Source organism: Rhipicephalus microplus, chromosome 8, assembly GCF_043290135.1.
Source record: "Rhipicephalus microplus isolate Deutch F79 chromosome 8, USDA_Rmic, whole genome shotgun sequence".
Classification (NCBI taxonomy): domain Eukaryota; kingdom Metazoa; phylum Arthropoda; class Arachnida; order Ixodida; family Ixodidae; genus Rhipicephalus; species Rhipicephalus microplus.
The window spans coordinates 52,762,314-52,789,121 of NC_134707.1; the positions used below are offsets into that span (position 1 = coordinate 52,762,314).

At 43.5% G+C, this 26,808-nt stretch overlaps 1 protein-coding gene across 7 annotated transcripts in view; it reads right to left on the reverse strand.

The window, feature by feature from the left end:
* LOC119165827 (coagulation factor X-activating enzyme heavy chain) overlaps positions 1-26,808 on the reverse strand; it is a 64,126-nt gene that overhangs the window by 16,148 nt on the left and 21,170 nt on the right. For 3 of the 7 annotated variants that reach the window (XM_075871824.1, XM_075871823.1, XM_075871825.1), the window contains 6 exons: positions 25,539-25,672; positions 19,722-19,793; positions 19,536-19,669; positions 7,575-7,618; positions 6,303-6,411; positions 4,552-4,689 (listed from right to left, as the gene is read on the reverse strand). In XM_075871824.1, coding sequence (XP_075727939.1) covers positions 4,552-4,689; positions 6,303-6,411; positions 7,575-7,618; positions 19,536-19,669; positions 19,722-19,793; positions 25,539-25,672 — 631 coding nt within the window. The remainder of the gene's footprint in view (positions 1-4,551; positions 4,690-6,302; positions 6,412-7,574; positions 7,619-19,535; positions 19,670-19,721; positions 19,794-25,538; positions 25,673-26,808) is intronic. The other 4 variants (XM_075871828.1, XM_075871829.1, XM_075871826.1 and 1 more) reach the window with 3 other exon arrangements.

Here is a 26,808-nt window from a genome sequence, read left to right on the forward strand (position 1 = left end):
GGGTGGCGGTGCTTGTCAAGCTGCTGATATTGCAGTTTTTATCCTGCTATTCTCATCATAATTGATACTTTTTCCTTTTTTCCTATTCAACCTTTGTTAAAATTGTAGAGACTAATATACCGGGTGTTCAAAATTAAGCTTTATGATTTTTTTAAAATTAGGCGCTCGAAGGCACGTGAGAACCACTTGTGCAAATAAGTTAAGCGGCCAGGGGGACAGAAAGTTAGATGATAATTATCGCTGTCAGCAGCCCAATTAACTAAAATTTAATAATTAACTTTTTACTGGCTGCGGTAAGTTGGCATGTTTATATTGAAAAAATGTAGGCAGTGGTGTTTGTACACAGTTTCAGTTGGAAGATTTTTTCTAGCACGCCTGTGTTCCGAGATATCCGGCTCCAAAGTTTAATTGTCTTTCGCACGATTACGCATGCAAGAGGGTGAGGGTCCGCGCAAAGCTCCTCCCTAAAGTGACGCATCTGTTGCGTGTGGTGTTTAGTGTGTGAAGAGGGTGGAAGCGTAGGCATAGGTGATAGCAATTACCCTTGCCCTCTTCGGCCGGCGAAATCAAAATGTGACAGCGCGGTGCGCCATGAGCCTTACGCATGATCCTGATGAACGCGATAACAGGAGACCATTTTTCGCGACGTTTTTTCGTGACTTTAGATCACACTGAGACATCTTCTTGTGAACGCGTTAGCAGGACCGTCCTGCACTAGGGTGCCTCCGGTTAGAGCACAGCGTCTCTGCATTGAAGGTCTACCAAGGAAATCCACGTGGAGTCCTTTCGAGCTAATATGGCTGCTTCTGGCGTGAGGTATTCTACCAAAGTAAAAGTAGACGTGGTGCTTGCAATGGCTGAAATGAATGGCAACGCTTCGTTAGCAATGGAGCTTTACGCGTCTCGCCACCCACACCGTCCCCTTCCAACAAGGCCCACTTTCACAAACCTGTTTCGACGCTTCTGCACAACAGGCTCTGTCCACCTTCCGAGACGGACCAGGAAGGCAATCGTCGATGAAGACTTTGAAATCGACGTTGTCGCGTGCGTAACCTCGATGCCAGAGCTCAGCATCCGACAGATTGCCGATCAGTGCGGTCGCAGCATCGGAACAGTCACAAATGTTTTAAGAAAGCACAAGTTCCATCCATATCACGTTTACCTTCATCAGGACCTAAATGAGGCGGACTTTGAAAGGCGAGTTGACTTCTGCAATTGGGGCCTCATCAAAACTGATCAAGAAAATGACTTTTTGCACAGAATAATTTGGACTGATGAAGCTCGGTTTTGCCGAAATGGAAGTGTTAATCTTCACAACGCCCATTATTGGGCACAAGAAAACCCACACTGGCTGAGGCAGCACAAGCATCAAGTTCGCTGGAGTGTGAATGTGTGGTGCGGCATACTCGGGGACAGGATCATCGGACCTCACTTTTTTGAGGACAACTTGAACGGAAAGATGTACACAGAAGAAATATTAGGTGTTGTCATTGATGATCTTGTCTGCAGTCTTTCCCTGAATGACCTGCGCCAAGTATGGTTTCAGCACGATGGAGCACCACCACATTTTTCTACCAGGGCGAAGAACTGGTTGGACAGACGTTTTCCACAACAGTGGATTGGGCGCGCAGGAGCGATGTTTTGGCCACCAAGATCACCTGACCTTTCTCCGCTCGACTTTTTCCTTTGGGGCTACGTTAAAGATCGAGTTTACGTAACAGAGCCCAGCGATGTTAATGACATGAAGGACAGGATAACATCTGCCTGTGCGAGTATTCCTGCAGAAGTACTGCGCCGAGTCATCGAGTCGACGCGACAGCGGTTCATGCTTTGCGTTGCTGCCGAAGGCAGGCATTTTGAACACTTTTTGGGGCATTGACGTCTTGAGAGGTGAAGAGTTTCGATGAGATTTGTGCATGACCGAAATATGCTTATGTAGCAGCAGGAAATATGCGTTAGCAAGGATAAAACTGTTTCAGTTATTATTGGTGGAGTTGTTGCTCTTGTTTCAATAAAAGTTACAGTACTCGGACATCAGCAGTCACGCTATTCGCGTAGCCCAGGCAACGACCACGCATGCTTCTCTAGTGATTATTACGCACGCGCACTGGCATCCAGATTCTCCGCTCGCACCATTATCTCGGCATGGTATCTGCCACTATCGTTAGAGGCTCTGCAGTTGCGTGTTACGACACTGGTTGCAAGCGTTCTTCGATTTTTGATTTCGCCGGCCGAAGAGGGCAAGGGTAATTGCTATCACCTATGCCTACGCTTCCACCCTCTTCACACACTAAACACCACACGCAACAGATGCGTCACTTTAGGGAGGAGCTTTGCGCGGACCCTCACCCTCTTGCATGCGTAATCGTGCGAAAGACAATTAAACTTTGGAGCCGGATATCTCGGAACACAGGCGTGCTAGAAAAAATCTTCCAACTGAAACTGTGTACAAACACCACTGCCTACATTTTTTCAATATAAACATGCCAACTTACCGCAGCCAGTAAAAAGTTAATTATTAAATTTTAGTTAATTGGGCTGCTGACAGCGATAATTATCATCTAACTTTCTGTCCCCCTGGCCGCTTAACTTATTTGCACAAGTGGTTCTCACGTGCCTTCGAGCGCCTAATTTTAAAAAAATCATAAAGCTTAATTTTGAACACCCGGTACATTGATTATGAGGAAATGAATCAAATCTCAAAACTCAAACCTCTAACTTCGGTCAATGACACAACTTCCTAAAAAGAAGGAAGGAATCAACAATTTCCAGTAGCAGCGTGTTTCTGCTCTAGAATACATGGCTGCCTTAAATATACACCGGGGTTATATTGTAGATTGAAGCCGTATTTCTATGTCTTTTATTAAACTGACCAATCTCATGTAACGTTTTCTACTGCCTGCAGGGTTCTTCAAAGCCAGCTTATAGCCAACAACCTAAGGCCAGGACCTCTAATAACGTTCAAATTCCATAGTCTTTCTTTTTTGAAGCGCACTAGGGCATCTGAAGGATCAACAAGAAAGAGAGTAATAAAAACAACATCAATGGGGCTAGGCAGGGAAAATATATTCAGTCGTGAAAATAATAAAAAAATTGAAATACCCCGAAAATAACAGTACTGTCAGATCGAATGACGTAGTCTTACGTGCTGTGACTTCTCTCGCCAGTTAGACAACGCAATGTAGCCATTTGCAAAGCTTTAAGCTCCAGCGTCGCGGAACTTGCCGCCCCAAGGCCACCTCTCTCTCCGGCGCACCAATCAGTACCAGAGTAACAAAAGACATAGCAGGCCAACGTTTGGCAAAATGGTACACCGAAACAGTGGGCCATGGTGTCAAACATACACCCCGTGAATACGACTCGAGAGTGTACAACACGCCCCAAAATGATGCCATTCACTAGGACTCAAAGGTCAGAATAGGAGCTGCCTCATGAGGGTGGACATCATGGTATGGGGAGCTTCTTTATCCTCGCATTCCAGAGGTTAAAACAAAAGAAAAAAAGCAGCCAGTGCCCTTAGCGTGTAATGCAGTTTCCAAACATTTTTGTGAAAACTGTTCATGTTTGCGTAATCATATAAAGTCGTGCACTCAAGAAAAATGAAAAGCAAGCTCTTGTGGTATTGAACGGACTATATGTAGCACTAGTTCCTAAATTATGTTGGATGGGCATTTAAACACGTCACTTCCACCAAACTGGCTCTAGGTGACTGCTAGCATCACTAAAGCTACATGGGTGACGAGCCACGTTTTTCATACCTATGTTGCGAACCTGTATTCGAGGCAGTTTATAGATATCTCTTGAGTAACCTTAGTCGGCCACTAAGAAAGCTGTCGCAAATTTTCCCTGACATGTACTGGACATTGATACACATATAATGCGAAGGAGCGCTTGGAGGCAAGGCACAAAAGAAAAGACACGGCACGAGTCGCGCTACACTCGCGACTAGTTAACCTCGAAGAAAACGTAATTGATATGCACACATGATAGCGCACCACACATGACAATGACGTTAAAGTCGCAGCAGTTTCCTGTGATCTTCCAAAACGAGATACTTCGCAATCGCTATGAACTACCGATGCTTGGCTGATGCAATCACCTTTATTGACATGAAAGGTCTGGATCACTTCCTTGTTCAGCTAATCCTTGTGATTGTAAAGTGTCTCAGTCTCACGGAACAGCGGCGTCCAACCACGTTCCAAGAAATGCAGCCTAACATGCGAATGGTGCGTTTGCTCTCCGCTTGCGCCCCAATCACTGGCTGCACTCACGCGCTTTCACTCGTACAAAAAGTCGTGGCCTCTGCGAATAACAAGACGGAGACTAAAGGGGAAGTTGATCGCACTTGATGATAAAATGGCCGAGCAACCATACACGGACAGAAGCAGGAGGTGTGTCGTGTACCTTATTTCCTCTGTTTGTGTGTTAGCAACTTAGACTACGTAAGGAGGAACGCCACGGCGCTGACACATACGGCGACAGTGATGGTGAACGGTGAAAACTCGCTGAGATGTCCACACAGTTGTTATCCCAATTGAAAAAAAGCCTTACTTCAAAAAATTATTGATGTCGCGCAAGCTGCAAAATGAAAAGGTTGATCCAATGCCGTGAATAGAAGGGTTCATTATGTGTCTCTCAGTGTTTGGGCACGACCTTGTCGTTGCTTCACCATCGTGTTGTGCTCCAAGCCTGCAAGTAGAGGTACTTATGTTAGTAGATAGGTACATTGTCGAAGATTTATTCAACTTAAAGATTTGAGATTGACTCGGAAGTTCTCATCTAAAAAGTTGGCCACGTATACCCGTGCTTCACTGCAAATTCTACCGAAAGGTGATTGTCTTCTGTGTCGAGGTGCAGCATGAGATATGAACGTCATGTGGCAGTGCCATCGGGAATCATGAGCTTGTGTAGAACCCAGGATCACTGCCAGGTGGCAGCACCATATCGTAGGCAGAGCGCTTTTTTGTGCATGGCCTCACGCTTTCACCAAAGCGTAATACCCGCTGCGTCGTGCAGAGCATCGCATTTCCAGTGCAGCGCAATGAACAATATGGCCTTGAAAATTATGTGTAGATATGTTTTCTAGCAGAGGAACACACCACCTGATTATTACGTATTGATGTTGCGCCTCAGCTATGAAAAGTATTTGCTTTTTGATCAACAATGCTTCTTAGTACGAGCCAACAGATCAAGATGAGGGGCTTTGACCAAGGGTGTAGAATTTATCTAGATGGTAGATGTATCGTGTGGCAGACAGACAAGCAGAAAGACAGACAGACCAAAATTTTGGTATTGTAGTATCCGAAAAAAAGGCTATCATCTTCGTAAATAAACATGTGTGGTCCGGGAAAATGAAGTTGGACTATCAGCCTGTAAGAGAGAAGGAGGGTCATGAAAATTCTGCGTTAGTCATCATTACATTCCAGCGAGGTAACGGTGTGCTTAGATAAAAGGGTAAAGACTTGATTTTGAAGCGCGCACTAGGCTACCACTGTGTGCACGTACCATAACGTTCGACCAGGACAGTAGAGGAGTGGGACGCAGCTGTATGAATGAAGACTAAAGCTAAAGTTCCAGGTGCCAGCCAACAGCCACTAAAGAGCATGTGCGCCTTGAAGCACTCCTAAAATGTGTGTTTTTGATAGTATTGCAATGCGCACTTATTTCATAACCACCACCTTGCTGCACGTGGAACAACCGCTGCGCGCAAGACGTGCAGGAGTGTACGGCAAGCTATCCGATTGTTTCGGAGTTTCAATAAGTATGCGCGCTCGACGCGAGACATGGAGGTCATCCTGGAACTAACGTGGTCATAAGGCATAACAGTCGAGACTTCCAGGCTGCATCTAAAAACGCAACCAATGATCAGATTATTCGCGGTCAACGTCTGTGGTCACCGCTATCAGTTCACATCAGGTGTTGCTTGCATAACGAATCGCATTTAATGAGCGTAGGCTTGCCTGAATAATGGGAAGTATATGTCAGTATCACTGGAGTCATCTTTACGATGACGTGACAGTATTGCACGATGAACATGTATAGTCAACTGCACTTATTTATCCATATTTATAAGCTAGTGATATAGCTTAACGACCGACAGAGCTGATGCTTATGAGTTTCATGCAGTACCTCACATTCAAAGCAATAACATACGTGCTCCATCAACAATCGAGGAGAATATAACTACATTTAAATCTAGTTTATAGCTTAAATTGCTACTAAATTCTGAAATTCTCAATAGTGGTCAGGACACCTTGGTATGAAACATTTTTTGTACATACATGTGCACACTGTATACTTACGCGTGTGCTAATTCATGCACCATTGTTAAAAAAGTTTTATCTTCATCGCCGCTGTCCGATACAAGGGCTGCTGTCATACTGCCGCAGACACCTTGTCCCTGTTTTATCCCTGTTTTCGAAATAAAGAAAAAGTACTTGCGCTAACCCTGCAATAAATATCTTTCCAGTGCGGTGGTCGATAGTTATGCATGCATCATATGTTGACTGCTAGCGCGTTGAAATATTTCAAACGTTGCTATGTTAACGTGTGATTATTTGACTCACCAGCATAATTTACAATTTCAAGTTGTTTAGCATGGTTATTCTCTCACTAAAACCACTAGGTACATCAACTAGGTGGTTTAATAGAATGTAGCTTAGCGTAAAGGGGCTTCACTTTAAAACTGTTACAATTGCAGCCCAGAGGATGTGAATGTAATAAGGTGGTCGATGGAGGCAAAACCTTGCACCTAGAAACACACTCTAATGGGACGTCATGATCACGCAACATGGCACATCTTCATGGTATGTCTTTTTTGCATTGCACGTGTAAAATGTGACGCGGCAAAACGGTGCTAGGTGTAATCAGGCAAGTAAAGCCCACGCCTTAGGAAAAAAGATTATGCTAGTCCTGTGATCGAGCTGAATACCACTAGGACTGCTCGCTCGCCGACTCGCTTTTTTGTAACGGCACAACATATGTTCATACAACGTCACAATACTGCAGTGCATGAACCATAGCCACATACTTTCGTAGATGTCTTTATTTGGAAGTAGATTAGAAGGAATGCACACATTTTGATATATGCGTATTAAAGTGTGTGAGAAAATGGACAAATATTTTACCAACTATTTATCTCACTACGATTCATTTTGTTTAATAAAAGTTGAAAGAGTGGTGCATTTTACCACAACCTTGAAAATAACTGTTTCGAAACGTTCTGCTTCCAAAACTGTGATTTTAAATCCCAAATCTAATGTCACTGTCTTTGATCCGTTTATATGCAATAGGTGGGTTAGAGTAATTAGTTTAAATGTTGTTCAGCAAAATGCAGGTATTTAGCGGTTCTCTTTGATCTGCAGCGTAATACATGAGTATTTGTAACCTGGGTTGGTGAGTAAACTGGGGCAACATAAAAAACGACGTTCTTAAAGCAAAGCTGAGGGAATGAAATGAAGCGCCCCATACAAAAAATAACATTCGGTGTAGGACTGATTTAGAGGCAAATTGATTCTATTACAACTGCGCGCCTTCTGCATTAGGAATGCTGATAAACGCACGAGAAAGCATACCTTCGACAGCCTGCTTTGGATTTCTATCTGCGGTCATACTGAGCCTGCAAGTGCAGAAAGTGGTAAGTAAAACACTAAGAAAACAGTGTAACTACTTTCTAAAAGCGCTTCGAAAACATGGTAAAGTGATAGTGATAGTTTGCTACTCACGTGTAGAGTAGCAAACTGGGCTCAGTCTACTTAACACTTCTACTTTTCTTATATTATTGCTCTCTCTCATCACCGGCAGCACGCACCGGCACCTGCTTCACAGTGGTGTCAACGATGCCCTTTTCGAGCTGCGCAAGTGTTTTGTAGATCAAGAGATGCCAGTGTGATAAAAGGTAATCTCTTGATGCAAAGTGCGTGAAAGATTCAAGCTCCAACCTGCCTCAGCCACTACCACACCGCTGCCGACCGACAGCATGCAGAGGTCGCACTCATTTAGCGTCATGTGTGTTCCACTTTACCGGCCCTATTTCATGAAAGAAACCAGCCATGTCAAATTCTAGTAATATTAGTAATATAGCTCTATAGTCGTAAAATGTATGCACGTGCAATAAAATTGATATGTGGTGGGAAATGGTGGAGTTACGAACTTCTTACTGGCTTTTTTTAGTGCCGTGAGTACGCCGTGAGTGAGTCCGGGTGAGAAATATTAGGGTTAGTTATAGTCCGAGTGTGTCCGGTTGGGGAAAATATTTGTTAGTCTGGTGCGAGTGAGCTATAAGCACAACATACATTTTTCGAAGTGTTTTATGCTTGGGACAACCAAGACCTAAATGCCTTATTTCGCTCAGCGATATGGCGTTAATGAAATATACGCTGTGATATGAGAAAGAACAAACTGTCGGTGTCGAAAGAGACACGACCCAAATAGTCGGAGGTTTGATTCCCCACCGAGAATCAAACTTCCAAGTCCTTGGGCCATGACGACTTTTCGCGACGAGATAGAGCTATAGGCGGCAGCACTGTTTTCGCGGAAGTGTGGATAGGCGATCGGCGGCACGTATACCAATACACGCACGGCGTTTCGCTGCGTGTGGTTTGAGCCGATTGTCGGCGAATGAAATGCATTAACTGCAGTTTACTGGTAACATTTACGCTCCTCTCTACCGAATTGACGCAAGAAGCCCATGCAATGTTACTATTACTACCGAGTCAAGCTCGTTCTGGCTGGCTGACTGCTTGCTTTCGCATTAAATGACGCTTGTGCTGTGTTGCTTGTATGCATTTCACCTATGTTCCGCCTACTATGCAATTCTCTTGCACGACTGAACTACTTATTACCTACTTGCTCCTCTGACTGCTATAAAAGAAAGAGAAAGAAAGATCATAGAAGGCCCTCATATTGGTTCAACGCGTTCTGTGCCCCTTTTCGCCCTGAATGCGCATGCGCATTTTTCGCATCAATCTGTTCTCAATTAATTGTGGGACAGTCGATAAGCCTAGCGAGGAAAGCTTCATGGCTGACAGCGTTTTGCGTTACATCGATGTTGATCACGCACGCACATGTTCGTGCACCAGTAAAACTATCAAAAGCTCTTAAGGGTTCTGCAGAAAGCTTTCATTAAAAGGTTACGTTCAAATGACAATGATGAAACAAAGGTCTGCATATTTTACGGTAAGAAGATGCTCTCTTTTTTCATTTTTTTCTCAATCGAGAAAAGACCGCTGCCTTCCGGCAGTCATTAACAAGGCCAGACAAACGCGCAAGACAGTGTAAAAAATTATCACATTTTCCGTCAAATTGTACAACAGTAACGTAAGGAGCATCGTCTGAATTAATTCTGAACGTCTTGGTTGTTTAAGCATTTTGACAGGTGTTTCTTTGAAAATTTCGCTGCGTAAACTTTACCGCGAGTGGAAGAATGGCACTCAATAAACTCGTTTTTAACAAGAGTTTTAGGTCATGTTTTACTTCATGAAATTACCTCTCTGTAGTACTACCATGGCCAGCTAGACATAACTAAACCTCATCGCATAGTCGAAGAACTATATACAGTGCCATAGTTATGCAACTAACAAGGTACAAGTGTGTCGCTTAGAGGCTTGGTTTTGTTGTCAACCAAGTCGCTCAAACGTTTCATTCGCTCACTATTTAAAAGTCGTCATTTTGGAGACGATACCAAGTGCACTTTACGATATGCTTGAAGCAAAAAGCGGCATCCACACTGAAATGATTCTGCTAAATGGAGGATACGACGACAGTACGCAGCAAACTGGAAAGTGATACATCGCTGATGTTATTGCAGTGCTTTACTAGCCGAGCAAGACCAAATGCTTTCATACGTCGTTTCAGGTATACGTACAAGCAAGTAAGCTCACGCAAACATAACCGAAATAACTACTCTTTGCGAACGTGCGCGGCGAGCTACTCCCCCGAGCAAACATAGAAAGGCTAGCAAACAACGCAAGGAGCAATCTAAACCATGGCCTCCGAGATTGCGGGCATGCGGCGTGGTTCTCTCCGGCCATCCCAATCACCGTGTTTCCCAGCAAAACCAGCGAATCTCGCCTCACGTGCCCGGATACCGCTAGAGGGCGCATTTATTGTGGGTTCATTAGGTATTACGGCTTGGTGGCGCTAGCCACCGCCCGATCTAAAGGGTACAGCCATATCCATCCATCCATCCATCCATCCATCCATCCATCCATCCATCCATCCATCCATCCATCCATCCATCCATCCATCCATCCATCCATCCATCCATCCATCCATCCATCCATCCATCCATTCATCCATCCATCCAGATACGATTCCAACGTGGCACCAATATCTAAGATAGGTAGAGTCCGGGGACTAAATACACGTAGCCACGAGCGCCGAGCCAATTCAGACACAGGGTATATTAACATGCAAGGTGGTAGGAACAGGCTTAAGTGGGAAGAGATAGAAGAACAGCTAAGGGAGGAGAAGCCGACGGTATACGGTTTTGTAGAAACACTTCTCAGGGACATGGAACAACCTACTAACAATGCGGACTACGCGTGGGAATATTGTAATAGAACAGAAGTCAGCAGAAAGGGGGGTGGTATTGGGGCATTCATTCATAAAAGTACAGACTGGCAAAGGGTCAAGCAGGAGTGCAAGGAAAATTTATGGCTAAAAGGGAAAGTGGCAGGTCATATTACACTCCTTGGTTTTGTGTACTAGTGAACGGGAGCAAAGGCCAGAGAGGAAAACCAGGGAATGGTAGAGTGTATATCAAAGGACATTCAGGAGTTAGGAAGAGAGTGCGAGATAAATATACTAGGAGACATGACTGCGCACATAGAAGATATTGATGGGTATACCGACCCGACAGGCAAAATGATCATGGATATGTGTGAAAGGCTTGATTTGATCATTTGCAACAGTACCGAGAAGTGTGAAGGGCAAATAACATGGGAGGTAGGAAGGCTGCAGTCGACAATAGATTATGCACTGATGTCACATAGGATGTATGATAAGCTCAGAGCAATGCACATAGATGAAGGTGGCTCCAGAAGTCTGGGTAGGGATCACAAGCGTATCGAGCTAATTTTTGGAAGAGCAGTGAAAGTGGGAAGGAGACAAGATGAGCAAGTACAGGAAAATTTTTATCCAGAAAGGCAAATTGAAATAGCCACTAAACAAATTGAGAAAGTAATCACGGAGGATAATAAGACAGTGTGCACATACACGAATCTGATTAGACTCTTTGAGCTAGAACTTGCTAAGACGCTTGACAAGTCACCCCGGAAAAGAAGACACAAACCCAAAAGTTGGTGGGATGAGCAAGTTAAGAGAGCCATAGCGAAACGTCAGGAAGCCTCTAGGGAACACAGACATGCTAAGCAGCGGGGTGAACCGACAGATGATGTTGAAAGAAAATGGGAAACCTTTTTAAGCTGTAGAAGGGATGCATCCCTTCTGATCAATGAAAAGATTAGAAGAAAGGAAGCTCAGTGGCTGGCAGAAGTACATAAAAAAGATAGAAAGGCAGCTGCGAAATTTTGGAACTATCTAAACTCCCTAAGAAATGAGACGAGCCTAGAGCAGAGTTTTATAACTACAGCCCAAGGTGCTAGGCTAGAAGGGGACGAAGCTATTGAATATATAAGAACAAGGGTGACATAAAAATTTCAACAAAGAAGTGCTTTACGCACCACCATAGACAAGGACAATTCAGGTGGTGCAATGACTCCATTTTCACAACGATAGTGGGAAAGGGCTGAGAAAAGGGTTCCTAGTAGTACATCAACAGGCCCAGATGGCATTTCAATTAGGCTGATAAAGACATTAGGTCCTTAGTCTAAGCAGACTTTGAGAGAGGCAGTGAGCAAAATATTAATCGATGGTGAAGTTCCCGACGGATGGAAACTTAGCAGGAAGAGCATGATCTATAAAGGAAAGGGGGACAAAGCTGACATAAGCAACTACCGTCCTATAACAGTGACATCAGTGGTCAACAGGCTGGCGATGCAGATTATAAAGGAAAGACTGCGGGCATGGATAGAGGATGAGGGGGTGCTGGGGGAACTGCAGAATGGGTTTTGGAAACACAGGAGGTTGGAAGACAATCTGTTCTCACAGACGCAGTACATCGAAATTGCAGAAAAGGAACACAGGCCCCTGTGGCTAGCATTTTCGGATATCAAGGGAGCGTACGATAGCGTGGTTCAAGAGGAATTGTGGGGAATACTGGACACACTAGGCGTGGAACATGTAGTCACTAATCTATTAAAGGGTACCTATAAAGGTAACAAGGTACTTATAAAGTGGGAAAACAGGTATCCAAGCCTGCAGAGTTAAAACGGGGGCTTAGGCAGTGGTGCCCCCTGTCACCCTTATTTTCATGATGTACCTACAAGGATTAGAGGCCAAATTAGAGGGAAGTGGACTGGGCTTCAACCTCTCTTTAGTCAGTCAGATGATATAGTGCTAATGGCCAACAACAAGGAAGATTTGCAGAGATTGATGGACATCTGCGGTAATGAGGGAGATAGGTTAGATTTTAGATTCAGTAAGGAAAAATCAGCAGTCACGATTTTCAATGACAACGAAGGTAGTGAGCTTAGAATACAGGAGGTCACGCTAGAGATAACAGATAAATACAAATATCTGGGTGTATGGATAAGCAATGGGACCGAGTACCCGAGGGAACACGAAATATACGTTACGACTAAAAGTAACAGGCATGCAGCCGCGATGAAAAATAGGGCACTGTGGAATTACAATAGGTAGGATGTTGTGAGAGGAATATTGAAAGGGGTCATGGTTCTTGGTCTGACGTTCGGCAATGCAGTCTTGTGCATGAGATCAGAAGTTCAAGCAAGATTAGAAATTAAGCAACGTGGAATAGGTAGGCTTGCTTTAGAAGCTCACGGGAGTACACCAAATCAGGGAGTACAAGGTGATATGGGATGGACATCATTTGAGGGCAGGGAAGCTAGCAGCAAGATAAAATTTGAGAAGCGATTGAGAGAAATGGGGGAGTAGCGTTGGGCTAGGAAGGTTTTCAGTTACTTGTACATGAAGAATGTCGATACAAAATAGAGGAAGCGAACCAGGAAGTTGACTGGTAAATACTTAGAAAACAGCAGGTGGCCAAACCAAAAAGAACTATCAGTTAAGAAGAAAGTGAAGGCAATGGAGACTGACATGTGGAGAATGGGCATGATTAAGAAGTCCGCACTAGAGATCTACCGAACTTTTAAGCAGGAAATTTCCGAGGAAAGGATCTATGATAATACGCGGGGTAGTTCTCTACTGTTTGAGGCCAGGATGGGAGTATTGCGAACCAAGACGTATCGGGCCAAATACTAAGGGGTAGACACAGTATGCAGTGCGTGTGGAGAGGAAGAAGAAACTGCCGAACACTTGATAATGTTCTGTAAAGGGCTTCACCCTATAGTTCAGGATGATGACGCAGAGTTTCTCAAAGCACTGGGGTTTAGGGACCGGGAGGGCAAAATAGACTTTAAGCGGGTAGACTTAACTAGAAGGAGGTTATCTGATTGGTGGATAAAGTCAAGGCACAAGTGAAAATTAAACTCTTCACTGGAAAGTACGAATCCTCAAACTCACTTTTTAAGAAAAAAAATTAATATAGTTTTTGGTTCAATAAGTATTACGGCTTGGTGGCGCTAGACACCGCCCGATCTAAAGGGTACACCCATATCCATCCATCCATCCATAGTTGAGCGGTGGAGACCACCACCAAAAGCAGAGCGCGAGATTTGAGCTTGCGTATGTTTTTTTTTCTCATGTGTGAGCAAGAACCATTGACAAATATTCTGGCTGCACTGAAGGCAGGTATTTTTTTCTGTGACTGCTTTTATTTTGGTCCAATGGCGAATAAAAGCATGGCAACTGCTGAATTTTTTTCTATATAGATAATTGCAAGGAGGTGTTATTTCGTCTGAGACAAAAGGATTCCCCCTTTCTGGAGAGGCGTATATGGGTGAAAATTGGGCTAATTATAGTCATTGAATTACATTGCATTCCTATCATTAGAGATCGTATTACTATTTTATCGCGTACCAAGATTTATCAGGTGGTCAACCGAATTTTACTTACGCTCTAGATAATTAGGTACCGTGATCGTGCCACTTATTATTGTGATAAGTAATTTTGCCGGAATATTGTGAAAAGCTATGATTAGCCAACCTACAATTACTCCCCACGTCCTTCACAGTGAAAGTGCTTGAGTTATCATCGTCCCCTTTTTTCGTCATCTGTCTTTTGATTATGTTTTGGTAGCACAATGGCAATATCACTAACGTGTTCATTTACAGTATTCTCGACTGCATACTAATCAAAGGGTCGCACGTGAGGCCGAACGGCGTCTTTTAGTGAACCAAGTATTCGTTGAGGTAGACTACTGAAGAATAAAAAATGTGAATTGCCACTGCTATGTAACGTGTCATGTTTCATGACAGGTACACAAAACTCTGAACGCGGGTGGCGTTCTTCTCCAACAAGCAAACCATCTCGATGTTCATTCTTACATTCCCCAACGTATCCACTGAACACCGTAAAATACCAGTGCGAATGGGCGACCATAAGTCACCAAAGCGCACCTGTAACCAGCCCGCGGTCGTCGCAGAGTCGGTGACGTTCAGTCTAGACATAGTCTAGACTTCCTCCCTGTCTCCCGCTTCTGCGGTGACAGTTGGAAAGAAAATATAGAGAAGCCTCACGGGCGAATGTGAATCGTTGTACGCTCGGGGAGCGCGGCTTTTTCGCCAGACTTGACGGCGTCGGCACCATGAGAGGAGAGAACAAGACAGTTATGCCTAGTTCACACTGAAACATCCGCTTTCTACAGTGACCAAAATTCCCCTGCCACCGAAACGCAGCGTCGTTCGCACTGGACGCGTCCCGCGCCGCCGAATATGTCATCTACTACGGGGCGAACGCGGGATGGATGCGCTGTCACCCGGTTGTTGTCGCGGCTCGCAAAGGCTACTACGCTATCCGGTGGTGTATACTTCGACAATTCTCGTACGCAAGAAGCAAGAAAAGACAGTACTGCTTACTTTGCTGCCAAGTGGCTGTCTTGTAATGCACGGAGAGCAGAAAAACCACCGACGCCAGCGGCGTTGGCGGGTTTGTTTTGCTCTGCAAGACCGCAACAAGCTCGGTCACGCCAACAGCAAGCTCGGTCACCTCTTTCACGAAATACGAAGGCGAAGTAGGCACAGAGTAGGTTAAACTCCCGTTGGTTTCAACATTCAGTTGCGTGCACTGCGGCATAACAAGTGAGTAGGGCTTGGCCGCCATTTTTCAAAATTCTTTGACTAGCGCTCCTATTGGTCCGCGGTGACCGATTCGGCGGCAGACGCCGCAAAAATTGGTCTGAGAGTGATCGGCGCAGAGAGGGCCCTTTCGGCGGATCTCGCCGCCGCCGAACTGGATTCGGAGCACTTTCGGCGACCGGAATGCTCAGTTTGAACGAGGCCTTACAGATGCTGAGCACAGAGTTTGGTCGGCTCAGCGGCTCAGCGGCTGTTCCTCTTGAGTGGGTGTTATTTCTTTGTAATGCGCTCATGCTGCGGCTATCGAGTGGTTACCTTGCCTGCATGCGTCACTGACGTTCTGCATAAAGGAGAAAAAATATTGGAGTGGAAGTCATAATAAATGTTTGATACAAATGTATCGATTTGTTTATCAGGTTGCGGAATGGTTACGGTTTCTAAATTGATGCTTTGTCAATGCTGTGGTTTTTTTTTTGTTAGAGAAAGTGACGTCAGGTCTTGTTTCTTCCGTTAACTTCAGGAATATGTCATACCAACGCCTCCTAGAAAAACTATGCCTGGAACGTCGCTCTCTTTTCAATTGGCAGCCTCCTGCCAGCACGTAATCTCGGAAGCCATGCCTTCTGCCTTGTGGCGCGACCAGCCGCCGTGTGAGACCACTCGCCTCCGTACCGCTCAGTCACGTGACATTACCATACCGCTCTGTCACGTGACATCATGGCTGCTGGAAGGCAACTGTGAGAGCATTGCTGTGTTCGCAGGGGGCGGCCGTCGGAGACGCTCGCCTTTGTACCGTAGGGGAAGGGTAAAATCAAAATGTAGGGCAGCGTGTTTGCGGTTCACGTTCCTGGAATAATACTGATGCGTGCCGTTCTGCACATTAGATAGGAAAAAAAACTTGGATACAAGAAGGCAGCATGCGCAGTGGCGGCATCAACGGCGCCACCAACGCCTGATTTGCGAGAAGGTGCGTATATAAAACGCTCCACATACAGATAACGCTCCAAACACAGATAGCCCGATCCACAGGTGAAATCGGAATTCCGCATTTTGCGCTCATTGGTTACACACAAATAAATAGGCCACTTTCTTGGTGCTTTTGTGGAACTACCCCCGACTTAAGTTGGACGCTGTTAAGAGAATTATTACCGGCATGCTGTCATAATCACAGCTGTGATGCGTAGCGTGACGTGGGTTTATTGCTTTTAGGAACGAAGCTTTTTATAGAATCACTTGGTCGTTCGTCGATCTATCTAGCGTAGCCAGAATATTCACGGAGTGAATAATATGATAAGTGGGGCGAAGCGTCCGTCCATCTGATGTGTGCTGTAGTGTGATAGTAGTCGACAGACGCATCAACGAGCGAATGTACAGATGGATGGATGAATGAATGGACGCTTCACCCGACTAATCATTCACTGCGACCATATGCTGTAATTTTGTTTATTTATCTCTCGTGCAGCGTACAGCGTTTTGCTTGTCGTTGACAAGCCCCACTCAACTTGTCTCATATATCGGGAAGACCAGTTGTGGAGAGCACTGTTGGACGGCCGGCGTGTTTGCCTAAGAAGCGAAGAATGCTTCTAAGAAGCGATTAAACCACGTCATGGAGCAGCTGTGATCACATTAGGGCGTCTCTGCAAGAACTCTATAAACAGCGTTACAATGAAAAGCAGCGCTAGTTCGATGAGATCAAGAAGAATCCATCCAATCGAGCGTAAAAAGTAATCCATGAACGTAGAACGCTACAGTCGTCTAACCTCGCTTGCGGATCGGGCTGCCATTTTCCTTCCTTTTCACTGGCGCCTCCCCCCCCCCCCTTCTATACAGCCCGCGAACTTCGAAGTATAGTTTCGGGCACATGCAGATCTCTTGAAGAGGCATTGCAGTTTTAGTTGCTCTAATATGGGTGGCGCCAATCTACAGCAAAATTAAAACCCCATTCAAAAATAAAATGCCCAGCATTGACTTTGCCTTTCCCCTCCTTGACCCGACATTTACAAACGAACACAAAGCTATACAGAGGCGCAAAACCATTTTTTTTTCTCGCCACATAGAAGCTTCGCCAACAACGCGGCAGCCTTTTTGACGGAGAGAAAGAGCGCCGCGGTGCGGAGAGAAGTGCGGGCTCCGCACTCCGAGAAGTGCGGGTGACAGCATGAATAATGGACGACGCAGTTAAAGCATTGCGTCCGATATCAGCCACCAGCACGCAATCTCGGAGGCCACGAATAAAGCGTTTTGATATGAGAGGAAAATGATGGCCACGCTGGGTTCTTTTCGCTTCGTGCTAGCGTGTGATGACTCGTTTTCCGAGTAATGCAGCTTCCACATGCACCAATCGTGGTTCATTGCCGAACGCTTCGCGCGGGATAGCACCGACGAATGAAACTACTGCAATAAGCGCTGCAGAAAAAAGCCAAACTTATCGCTGCGTGAACGTTGCGCTGTGCCTTGGTGGAGCGACACACAGACCTGTGGGACGTAAAACGCCTGCACGGGTTCGTGACTCAAGCTACAAACTTCCGTGTTGCTTTCCGTGTTGATCAAGTGCAGTCTGGTAGTGAGTATGCATGAGCACACAGCGTAGGTTATCGCAAAACTATGGCGCACGCACCATGAATTTTTTCTCTTTGAAGGGACACTAAATTAAATATTAACGACTTTTCTTCTATTAGTAAATTATTCTGTCACAATACCGAAATCGCAACGCTTGCACCCAGATGTCTAGCAGGAGAGGAAACATGCGAAAAAAAAACAGAAAAAGAGATGTAGACATGATGTTGAGAATTCAGCCCTAAATGCCGTGACGTCATTGATTTCGACTGCATACAATACGTCTTATGTAGCTCCTAAATGCTACAAGTGAAGCACAGTTGGCCAAAACATTAGCTATTGTGCACAGCGCCATATCTTTCAGCACCGTGTTATGGAACGAAGTTAAAAGAATTGCTTTGTGGAGATGTGTTTTGTGGGCACACACTTGACCTTAATTAAACTTAAGCTTAAATTAGTCGTATGACAAGGATACACCAAAAACACTGCCACTCATGTACAATAGCTGAAGATTAGGCTGACTGGACGTGGACCTCGGAAGGCCCATTGACATAAAATACGAAACTTTAGGCAATCTCGTTGAGCTAATATCGACAAAATAAGACAAACACACTTCAGAATCACGTCATGCGGACAGATTGAAATATAGCTTTAAACTTGGTTTTCTGCTCCAAAAAGCTTATGATGGTGAAGCTAATGACATTAGAGTTCTGAGAGCACACTTTGTCAATATAAACCCAATCATTGTTTCACCTTAGTGCTCCTTCAAATCACGACGCTTTGAAGAAGCGCATATCAAATACCAATAGTTTTTGTGTGCTTGTTGATGTCTTAGTGCAGGAATCACGGTGCGCTGTGTCCAGGTATGTGTTAAAAGTTTTGCTACCACGACGACTGAACAAGATCATGTGCGTTAGTCGTCCTGAAGTAGATATCCAACCAGGTGTCAACGTGGCTGCATCCACGTAAAACGGTTCTACACACACACACATATATATATATATATATATATATATATATATATATATATATATATATATATATATATATATATATATATATATATATATATATATATATATATATATATATATATATATCGCAAATGTCAATAGACACATTACAAGCTGTTATAATCACTACACAACAAGCACTACCAGTGTGAAGACAATTTCAATTTTTGTGTTAAACAGATCTCTGTGACGAAGCGATCGGCTATATTTTTTCAGAGTAAGCTTGGCTGGGTGGCAGCTTTTGTTGCCGACCTACATTGCTATCTACTCATAAATCAGCATTGCTATTGTTCTTAAATCAGCTTAAGTTTATACTCAAATGTATTCAACATTTCACAACTCATACGTCGCCTCAATGCGCTTGCAATGCAATGACCTCTTGTTGCATAAACACAAAGCCACTGTTGTAATAACTATTATAGCTTGGCCTGCAATACTTAAGCTATATATCAGGGAATAGAAAACTTTCTCCTTTATAATCCTGAAGTCGTAGCCTACAATGCTTGATTTTTAAATTGCTGGAGAAAAAAATTGTATTGATAACTTGAGTTGTCGAAATTAAACATATCGCTAAGTCAATCAAGAAAGGGAACGTCATGGGATGCTCTCATATGGTTTTGTAAGATTATGAACACAGCTGTGCAGAGGACTGTTTCCAATACCAGGAGTAGTGAAATGAATGTCTTACCCTGTGAAATACAGCATGAAATCGGCATGCCAGTGTTGTGTATACATGTATAAGTATTTTATGAACAACCGCAGTGTTGTTTCACTCCGAAGTTTTCCGTCTGCCCATTTTTTCATGTAATACGATTCTTGATCCTATAACAATTATTTCATTAGTTGAAAAAACTTTTGCAGCTATTATACTCACCGTTGTAGTTGTCACAAATGCCGTAAGGTTAATATATCCAGGCGGTACAAGTTGTCCAAGCAGATCATTTACCTGAGAAGATCACAAACGTATCAGCGAAACGTCAGAGATCACCCACTTAAAAATGTCGATAATGAAAAGCATATCATACTATCACAGCGCTGTCATTCCGGACGAACCATATTTGTTGATAGGAAGCATCACGTTTCGACTTGAAGTTTTGTGCAGGCAATAAATAGAGCTTTTCATCAAAACGTGATTACATCAGTAGTGCATTTTTACTTGAGTCTGGTTATTCCTAAATCGAGCAGAATATTCAAGTTTGAAAGCTTGTACAAAGTGAGCACTGTTTATTATAATACTCGCACTATTCAGTGTACTGCATTTTGGACACTAGAGTAGTTAGCGAAATAATTTCCGTGTCACTCAATTTTTAGGCAGTTTTTTTGGTAGTTTATTTCATAACAAAACACACGAAAAAACAACAATAAATGGATTATAAAAGAATATGCGGAAATCTTGCAATGTAGTGAAAATATACACCAAAAATTGGCACAGCGAAGTACGGCCTGTTGACGCTCGTTAGGTACCTTATTTTAGTATATTTGTGAATATAGCTGTGTGACCTGTTTTATTCTCCTTTTCTTTTATCTTTTCTCTCTGTCTTTTCTCCATCGATTTATATAGTTTTTATTTCTGTTTCTTCGTTTTTACTTCTACTTATTTCCACCTCTTTTTTATCTCCTAAATTCTTCCTTGCTTCCGCTTGCTTAGTTTCTATCTATTGTTTTTCTCTCTATCTAATACTTTCTTTCTTCGACACTCGTTATTCGATTCTCTCTGTTTATTTCACATTCTGCATTTATTTTTTTTTAATTCACACTTTCTCACTCTTCAATTGCCAGGTTTAACTCTCTCTCGTCCTTTTGTCACTGCTCTTCCCCCTCAGGTATGTCCTCCTCATCCTCACTTCCCCGATTTCGCCTTCTTGCTGTGCGTACTTTCAAAACCATGTTATCTTAAATCGGCGTGCCTAATTAGCCGCGTGGTTAAGACGCTCACTTTTTGATCACGAGGACTATGCAGGTTTGAATGCAGCTGACTCATGAGTGTTGTTTTTGCCAATATTTCATCTCTCTCTCTCTTCACACTTTTCTTTATGTCTGTATTTCTGTTTCTTGCTTGATTCCTTTTCCCACCACTTCACCCTCTCATCTCTAATTCGCATTATGTCTCCCCATTTTATACGCCGTACTAATCAGCGCACGTGTTCTGGCAGCGAAGCCGAAGGAGAAGAAGAAGATAACGAGAGCGGGTGCTGATTCATGGTGATAGTTTTGCGCCGCAAAATTTTAGACTGATCCACAACAGCTTTCCTGCTAAAACAGGAGAACGTTCAATTTTCATTTCACTTTTTCTTGCCCCTTTTTGTGCTCCTTCAATGCCGCACGTGCACAAGCCCAGCCAAATATTTACTGTCATAAATTTTATATATTGTGTAATTAATGCATCATCCCATTTATTCCTTCCTAATAAGGCCATTCAAATTATATGCAGGGACAACAAAGACTACAACGATAGCGAGGCCTTAGTTGCATTTTATATTAACCCGTTTTTACTTTAAGATGCGAGTCTTCTGCACACAATACCACTAAACAACAACAATTTGTAGCTCAACATATCTCTCAGGGGACAGCATAATATCACGATAGCCCTTATTCTCATTTACAGGGCGTACTTTTTTATTTTTAATAATACTTTATCGAAAATCAACACTACTGCATTATTGCCGGTCCGCACGAAAAAAAAATTATGTCACAAAAGGGAATCAGAATATGTGAAAAATCTACAAGCCTGGACAATATTGCAGGCAGGCCGTATCCTAAATATTATACACATTTATAATTATTCAACATTTGTATAGCTCTCACACCCATGCTATAGTAATTACCTTTGCTTTATTGTTTGCCAGTTCGATTGAGAGTTTATAAGGCATGTCGATAATCTGTGTAGACAGTACAGCCACAACCACATCTGTGTAGAGCGCACGAGCAGTGCCGGTTTTGGCCCAGCCGCGCGAAAGCTTGAGGAACTTTCGGGCTATGAAGAGGTGTATCAGGGGCACGCGTGGTCTAGTTGTCAAGCTGACCACGTCAGAGGTAACACTGCCTGAAGACTTAGTGCCGCAGAGCAAAAACCGACAGCTCGCGTGCTATACACAGATGTGGCCGCGGCTCTACTTTAGGAAAAAATGGAAGCTTGAAGAGATGAAAAAAATTGATTTTTTCAACTAAAATATCTGGCAATGGTGATTGTGTGCGATTTATGAGTTGTCATGAGCGTAAATGATCTCGGAGATTACACTTACACAAGCGTCCCTGTAGCACGTATCTCCATTGTCATTAACAGTGTGAAGTATAAAACCGCAAGAGCGGATTGTGGTTGCGACGTCTTCGGCCCCGGCCACGGGCCCCGCCATCTTCACTGGCGTCCATCGCAGCTAAAATGCGTGGTGAGAAAAAACACGCTACTTCTTGCCACTTTACCATAGTTGGAGTGGATTGCGCACAGACTGCAAGTCTTCGTGATGGATGGCCACGGTACGTGCATCTTACATTAATACGGGCAAATTTTATTGGTGAGGTGTTCTTTTATACGGCGTGCAAATGACAACCTATTACGAGCGTGCCTATTTTTGCCAACAACTCCCCTGATCAGGAAATTTCCAACAATTATCCGAACCCCTTCCAGAAAATAAATTTCGTTGAATAAAAATGTTCACTAGGTTGGAATCTCCGTTTAGAACCAAGCAGGCTTGAAAAAAATTACCAGGGTGGAAGTTACGTCAAGAAAGCGAGACCATGAAATACGCCTAGTCACCTGGGGCAAAGGTAAGTTTATTTACAGAAAGGCAGAGAGGTCGGCCTCAGCGATAGCTTGCTCTAGCCTGCTACTCTACACTGGGGGAAGGGAAAGGGGAAAAGAAAGATTAATGAATGACGATGTTGAGATAGAGCGGTGAATATGTAGTGTTCTTTCTATCTGAGACACATTTCATAGCCACGCACATAGTCCAGTTGTTTCCAAAAAGGTTATAACTGCTTTTATGACCGCAGTTGCACTGTTGGTGTCTGGCCAAGGGCCCAACATGGTCTCATCAGTTAATGACCTACTGCGATATAGTTCAGTAGAAGAAATCAGTGTTTGTCGTTCATTTGCGTATGCTGGGCAGACACAAAATATGTGCTCAAGTGTTTCTGGCACATCACAGTGTTCACAATTAGGACCGGTGTCACTGCGACCGATGATATGTACGTAATGTCTGGTGTACGCTACACCAAGACGAATGCGGTAGATCATACTTGTGTGTTGCCATTTCAATTTAGGGGGCATGCGGAACCTCATTTCCGGGTCCCATTTGTGAAGTCGCTGGTGTCGCCGTTCCGCTTTGGTCCAGTGCTGAAGTGTGTAGCTGTGCATCACGCAGCGAAGCAGGGCGTTCATGTCAGCTCGTGAAAACGCAATGGGTACTTCAGGGGCACTGCCTAAGGCATTTTTAGCTTCAGCGTCTGCCTCTTCGTTTCCCATCACGCCGCAATTAGCGGGAATCCACTGGAAAGTTATAAGATGACCATATTTACACAACGTACAGTGATTCTCGGCACGTGTACATTGACGGATCCACCACGCTATACACCTCCGCCGCAGCCTTTGTCATCCCAGACATGGATATCGCTCGACGATTCAAGGTGGACCATAAAACCACATCAACTGCCGCAGAGCTTGTCGCTATCCGGGAGGCAATAAGATTTATTTCCGGAGAGCGACCTCGAGCCTGGACGATATTCTGTAATGCCGAACCCGCTTTGCAAACCATTAATTGCATCATAAAGCAAGGTCCGTATTACAGCTTGGCAATAGAAATCACAGAACTTATTTAGGTTGCTTCAACAAATGGTCACCTGGGGCAAGATTATACGTTAACTTGTAGGGAAGCAAACGCTGCGTTTTTCGCATACAACCTACCACACTAAAGCACACAATTTAAGGGCTCACCAAGTGTGCCCCACGGGACGGCTTTTTGATCTGGCACAGTACAGTACCTAGTACTCAAAATTGTTGTCCACTTTTTCTAACCACAACTTTAGGGATGGCTCAATGTGCTTCTCGGTGTTGCAAGTTTACGTAAGAAGTACCTATATCGCGGTAAAATTGACTTAGAGATCGTGTCATCAATACTCATCTCGATAGGTTACTCTCATCGGTAACAACATGAACGATTATAATTAGCTTGTGATTGACATGAAAAAAGCAGAACGACTTTATATTTGCCGGCATCACCCTGAAGAAGCGTCATCTTGAGACAAATCAGGGAGAAACCGTGCCTTCAGTTTTGCCAGAAAAGCGTATTAACTGGCCAGAACGGGTGAATGTCGCGATGACATCTTGGACAAGTCACACCGATGCTATCAAGAGTGCTCAGGCAATACGGCGTCCTCAGAGCGCCACAGTGCATAGCGGAGGGATCTGAAGAAGATGGCGAAAAAAAAAAATCGGACGGATCCCACGCATTCAAGGAATTATTTTTATTCGTAGCAGTCAGCGAAAGCTGTCTATGCTGCATATTTTACGGTATTTCCTAAAATTGTGGATCAACGTGTTTGTGTAAATGTAGCGATCGCGCACTTATCATAGGTTAACCAGACACGTCGACTACACTGGCGCTTATAAGTGCCGTACGCTAGTGCTTAACGTTAGCGCACAAGTATTGGTTTTATAGCAACGACCAACACGATACGGTGGAATAATCAGCATATTATACATAGCGTTTGGGACAGAATTGCGCAGGGGTCAGGCAAGCATTGATTATTGCTTATGCTATCAGAGTTTCAGGAGTACACGTATTATGTTCATTATATTGTTTTAAAAGCAGATATCGAACACAGCAACCAATACAGACGTTCTTCTATTACGACGCCTGCATAGAGTCTGTTTCTACATCAGTTTAGTCATCTGATAAGACTCATTGGTAGAACACTTTATTTTCACGCAAAACTCCCATGGTTTCGATTCCGGAATTTTTCTTATTTGAAACGATCGGGTATTTCCTCTCATCGCCAAGGTCACCTACACCGACATCGGTTTTTCTGTGACGTGCGGACCCTATAACTCTCTCGCGCTAAGATTTCCAATGCCTGTTCTCCCAGTTCCTGGGCTGACACAGAATACGAATCACCTGTGGGGTATAGCCGTGTGCCACGGGCTGTGTTATGCGGCTAAGTCACGTTGCTCACGTCATGACCTATCAGTTGCGTTCGTCATACGCGCATGCCCTCATACGCCAACTAAAGAATATGTCTAAGTGAAGGGCACAACCACAAGATCACTCAGACATTGTTGATTAGATAGATAGATAGATAGATAGATAGATAGATAGATAGATAGATAGATAGATAGATAGATAGATAGATAGATAGACAGATAGATGTTATGGTTATGAAAAAGTTTCGCATTTAGTATAAACCCAAAGAAGCACTTTGATTGGCGTGCCTTTTGTCGCGGAACAGCAATCACACAAGTAAAAAAACAAAAAACACCGTCGATTCTCACGAAAACCTTCGCACGTTCTTCTGTAATATGTTTTGGGATCATTTCCAACAATGATTTTCACTCCATGGCACTGAATCTAATTTTGCTCTGACAGGCAATATCTAGTTATAAAATCATAGAAAATTAGTTGCGTAGAAAGTTTATTTAGGTATGCGCATCATAGTAAAATTGGACAACATTATTAAGAAACAGTTTCCGTGCACTTGCCTTCTTTATGTGTTCTTGTAAGTAATCTTGAGCATTCCTGCTTTCTTTGTTCAAGCGTGTGTTCAATACGCTATCAAAAAATACAGTTAGATCTATTCTGAATTCTGACGCCCAATGGCGCAGAGAAGCTTTCGCTGTCGAGAAAAAAAAAGAACAATAAAAGCAAAGAAAGCAAGGTGAAGGTGCGATATTATAAGGCCTGGCGTTGAGGCTTTTAATTTTCTCTTCAATTATAAAATACGACATATATGCAATTTAATACAGATTCAGTCATGTACCATATTCAGTTTTCTTACCGCATCTAGTTCTATCAATATGCATGGTGATGTGCCCTTTAGGACAAACCATGCTTTGGGATGAGCCATTCATTAAAAAAATACAAATAATGACGCACAGAAAACTTTCCAAGCATTTCCTATTGCTCCCCGGAATAGAGTAATACGTAATGGCGTGGAGCTCTCTTGACAAGGTTACATTCACCAACATGATGATTATTCTACTGAAGTATTGCGTCCCTAAGCCCATATATAGCTGTGAGGCACGGCAACCTATAAATATTAGGCAAGTGGGTACACCTGAGCGATTTAACGTGTACCTTAATCTAATTAGGAACACGTGTTTTTTTTTTTCAAGATTTCACACCCATTAAAATATGGGTACGGGGACCAGGATTCAAACCGGCACGCGCTCTTATCCACGTGACAACTGGCGTGCTAAATTAAGCTACCATGATGACTACCCACTTATGATTGCCAGTCCCAGCTTGAATATTATATCTATTTATTTATGTATATTGATTAGGCTAAGGTTAATACTATAGTATTCATATTCATAATAAAATTATTAATATATTGATAATATCTAAAAACTCATTAGTTATTACAATGTATTTATTCATGTTATTCTACGCTTAATCTTATAATTTTACGTGTCAGCAGCCACAGGGTTTTAAGGCGTTATAGTTCTTGACAGTACACGCGAACATCCCGGGATGTAATCTTAGGGGAAGCTGCCGCGTTTCGGTGTAAACGATGTGCTCGAGACAGGTGTACTTAGATTTACGTGACCACTAAAGAGCTCAAGGTTGAGAAAATTTCTTCAACACTCTACCACGTGTCTTTTGTAGTCATACCGTTATTCTGAGAAATAAAATTCACAACTTTATTATTTATGTATCGCACCGAAATCCCTAACGATTCTGAGACTCGCCATAGAGGTGGATTTGGGACCTCTTGAAGTTCTCTTTAATGCACAACACAGTCGAAGCACG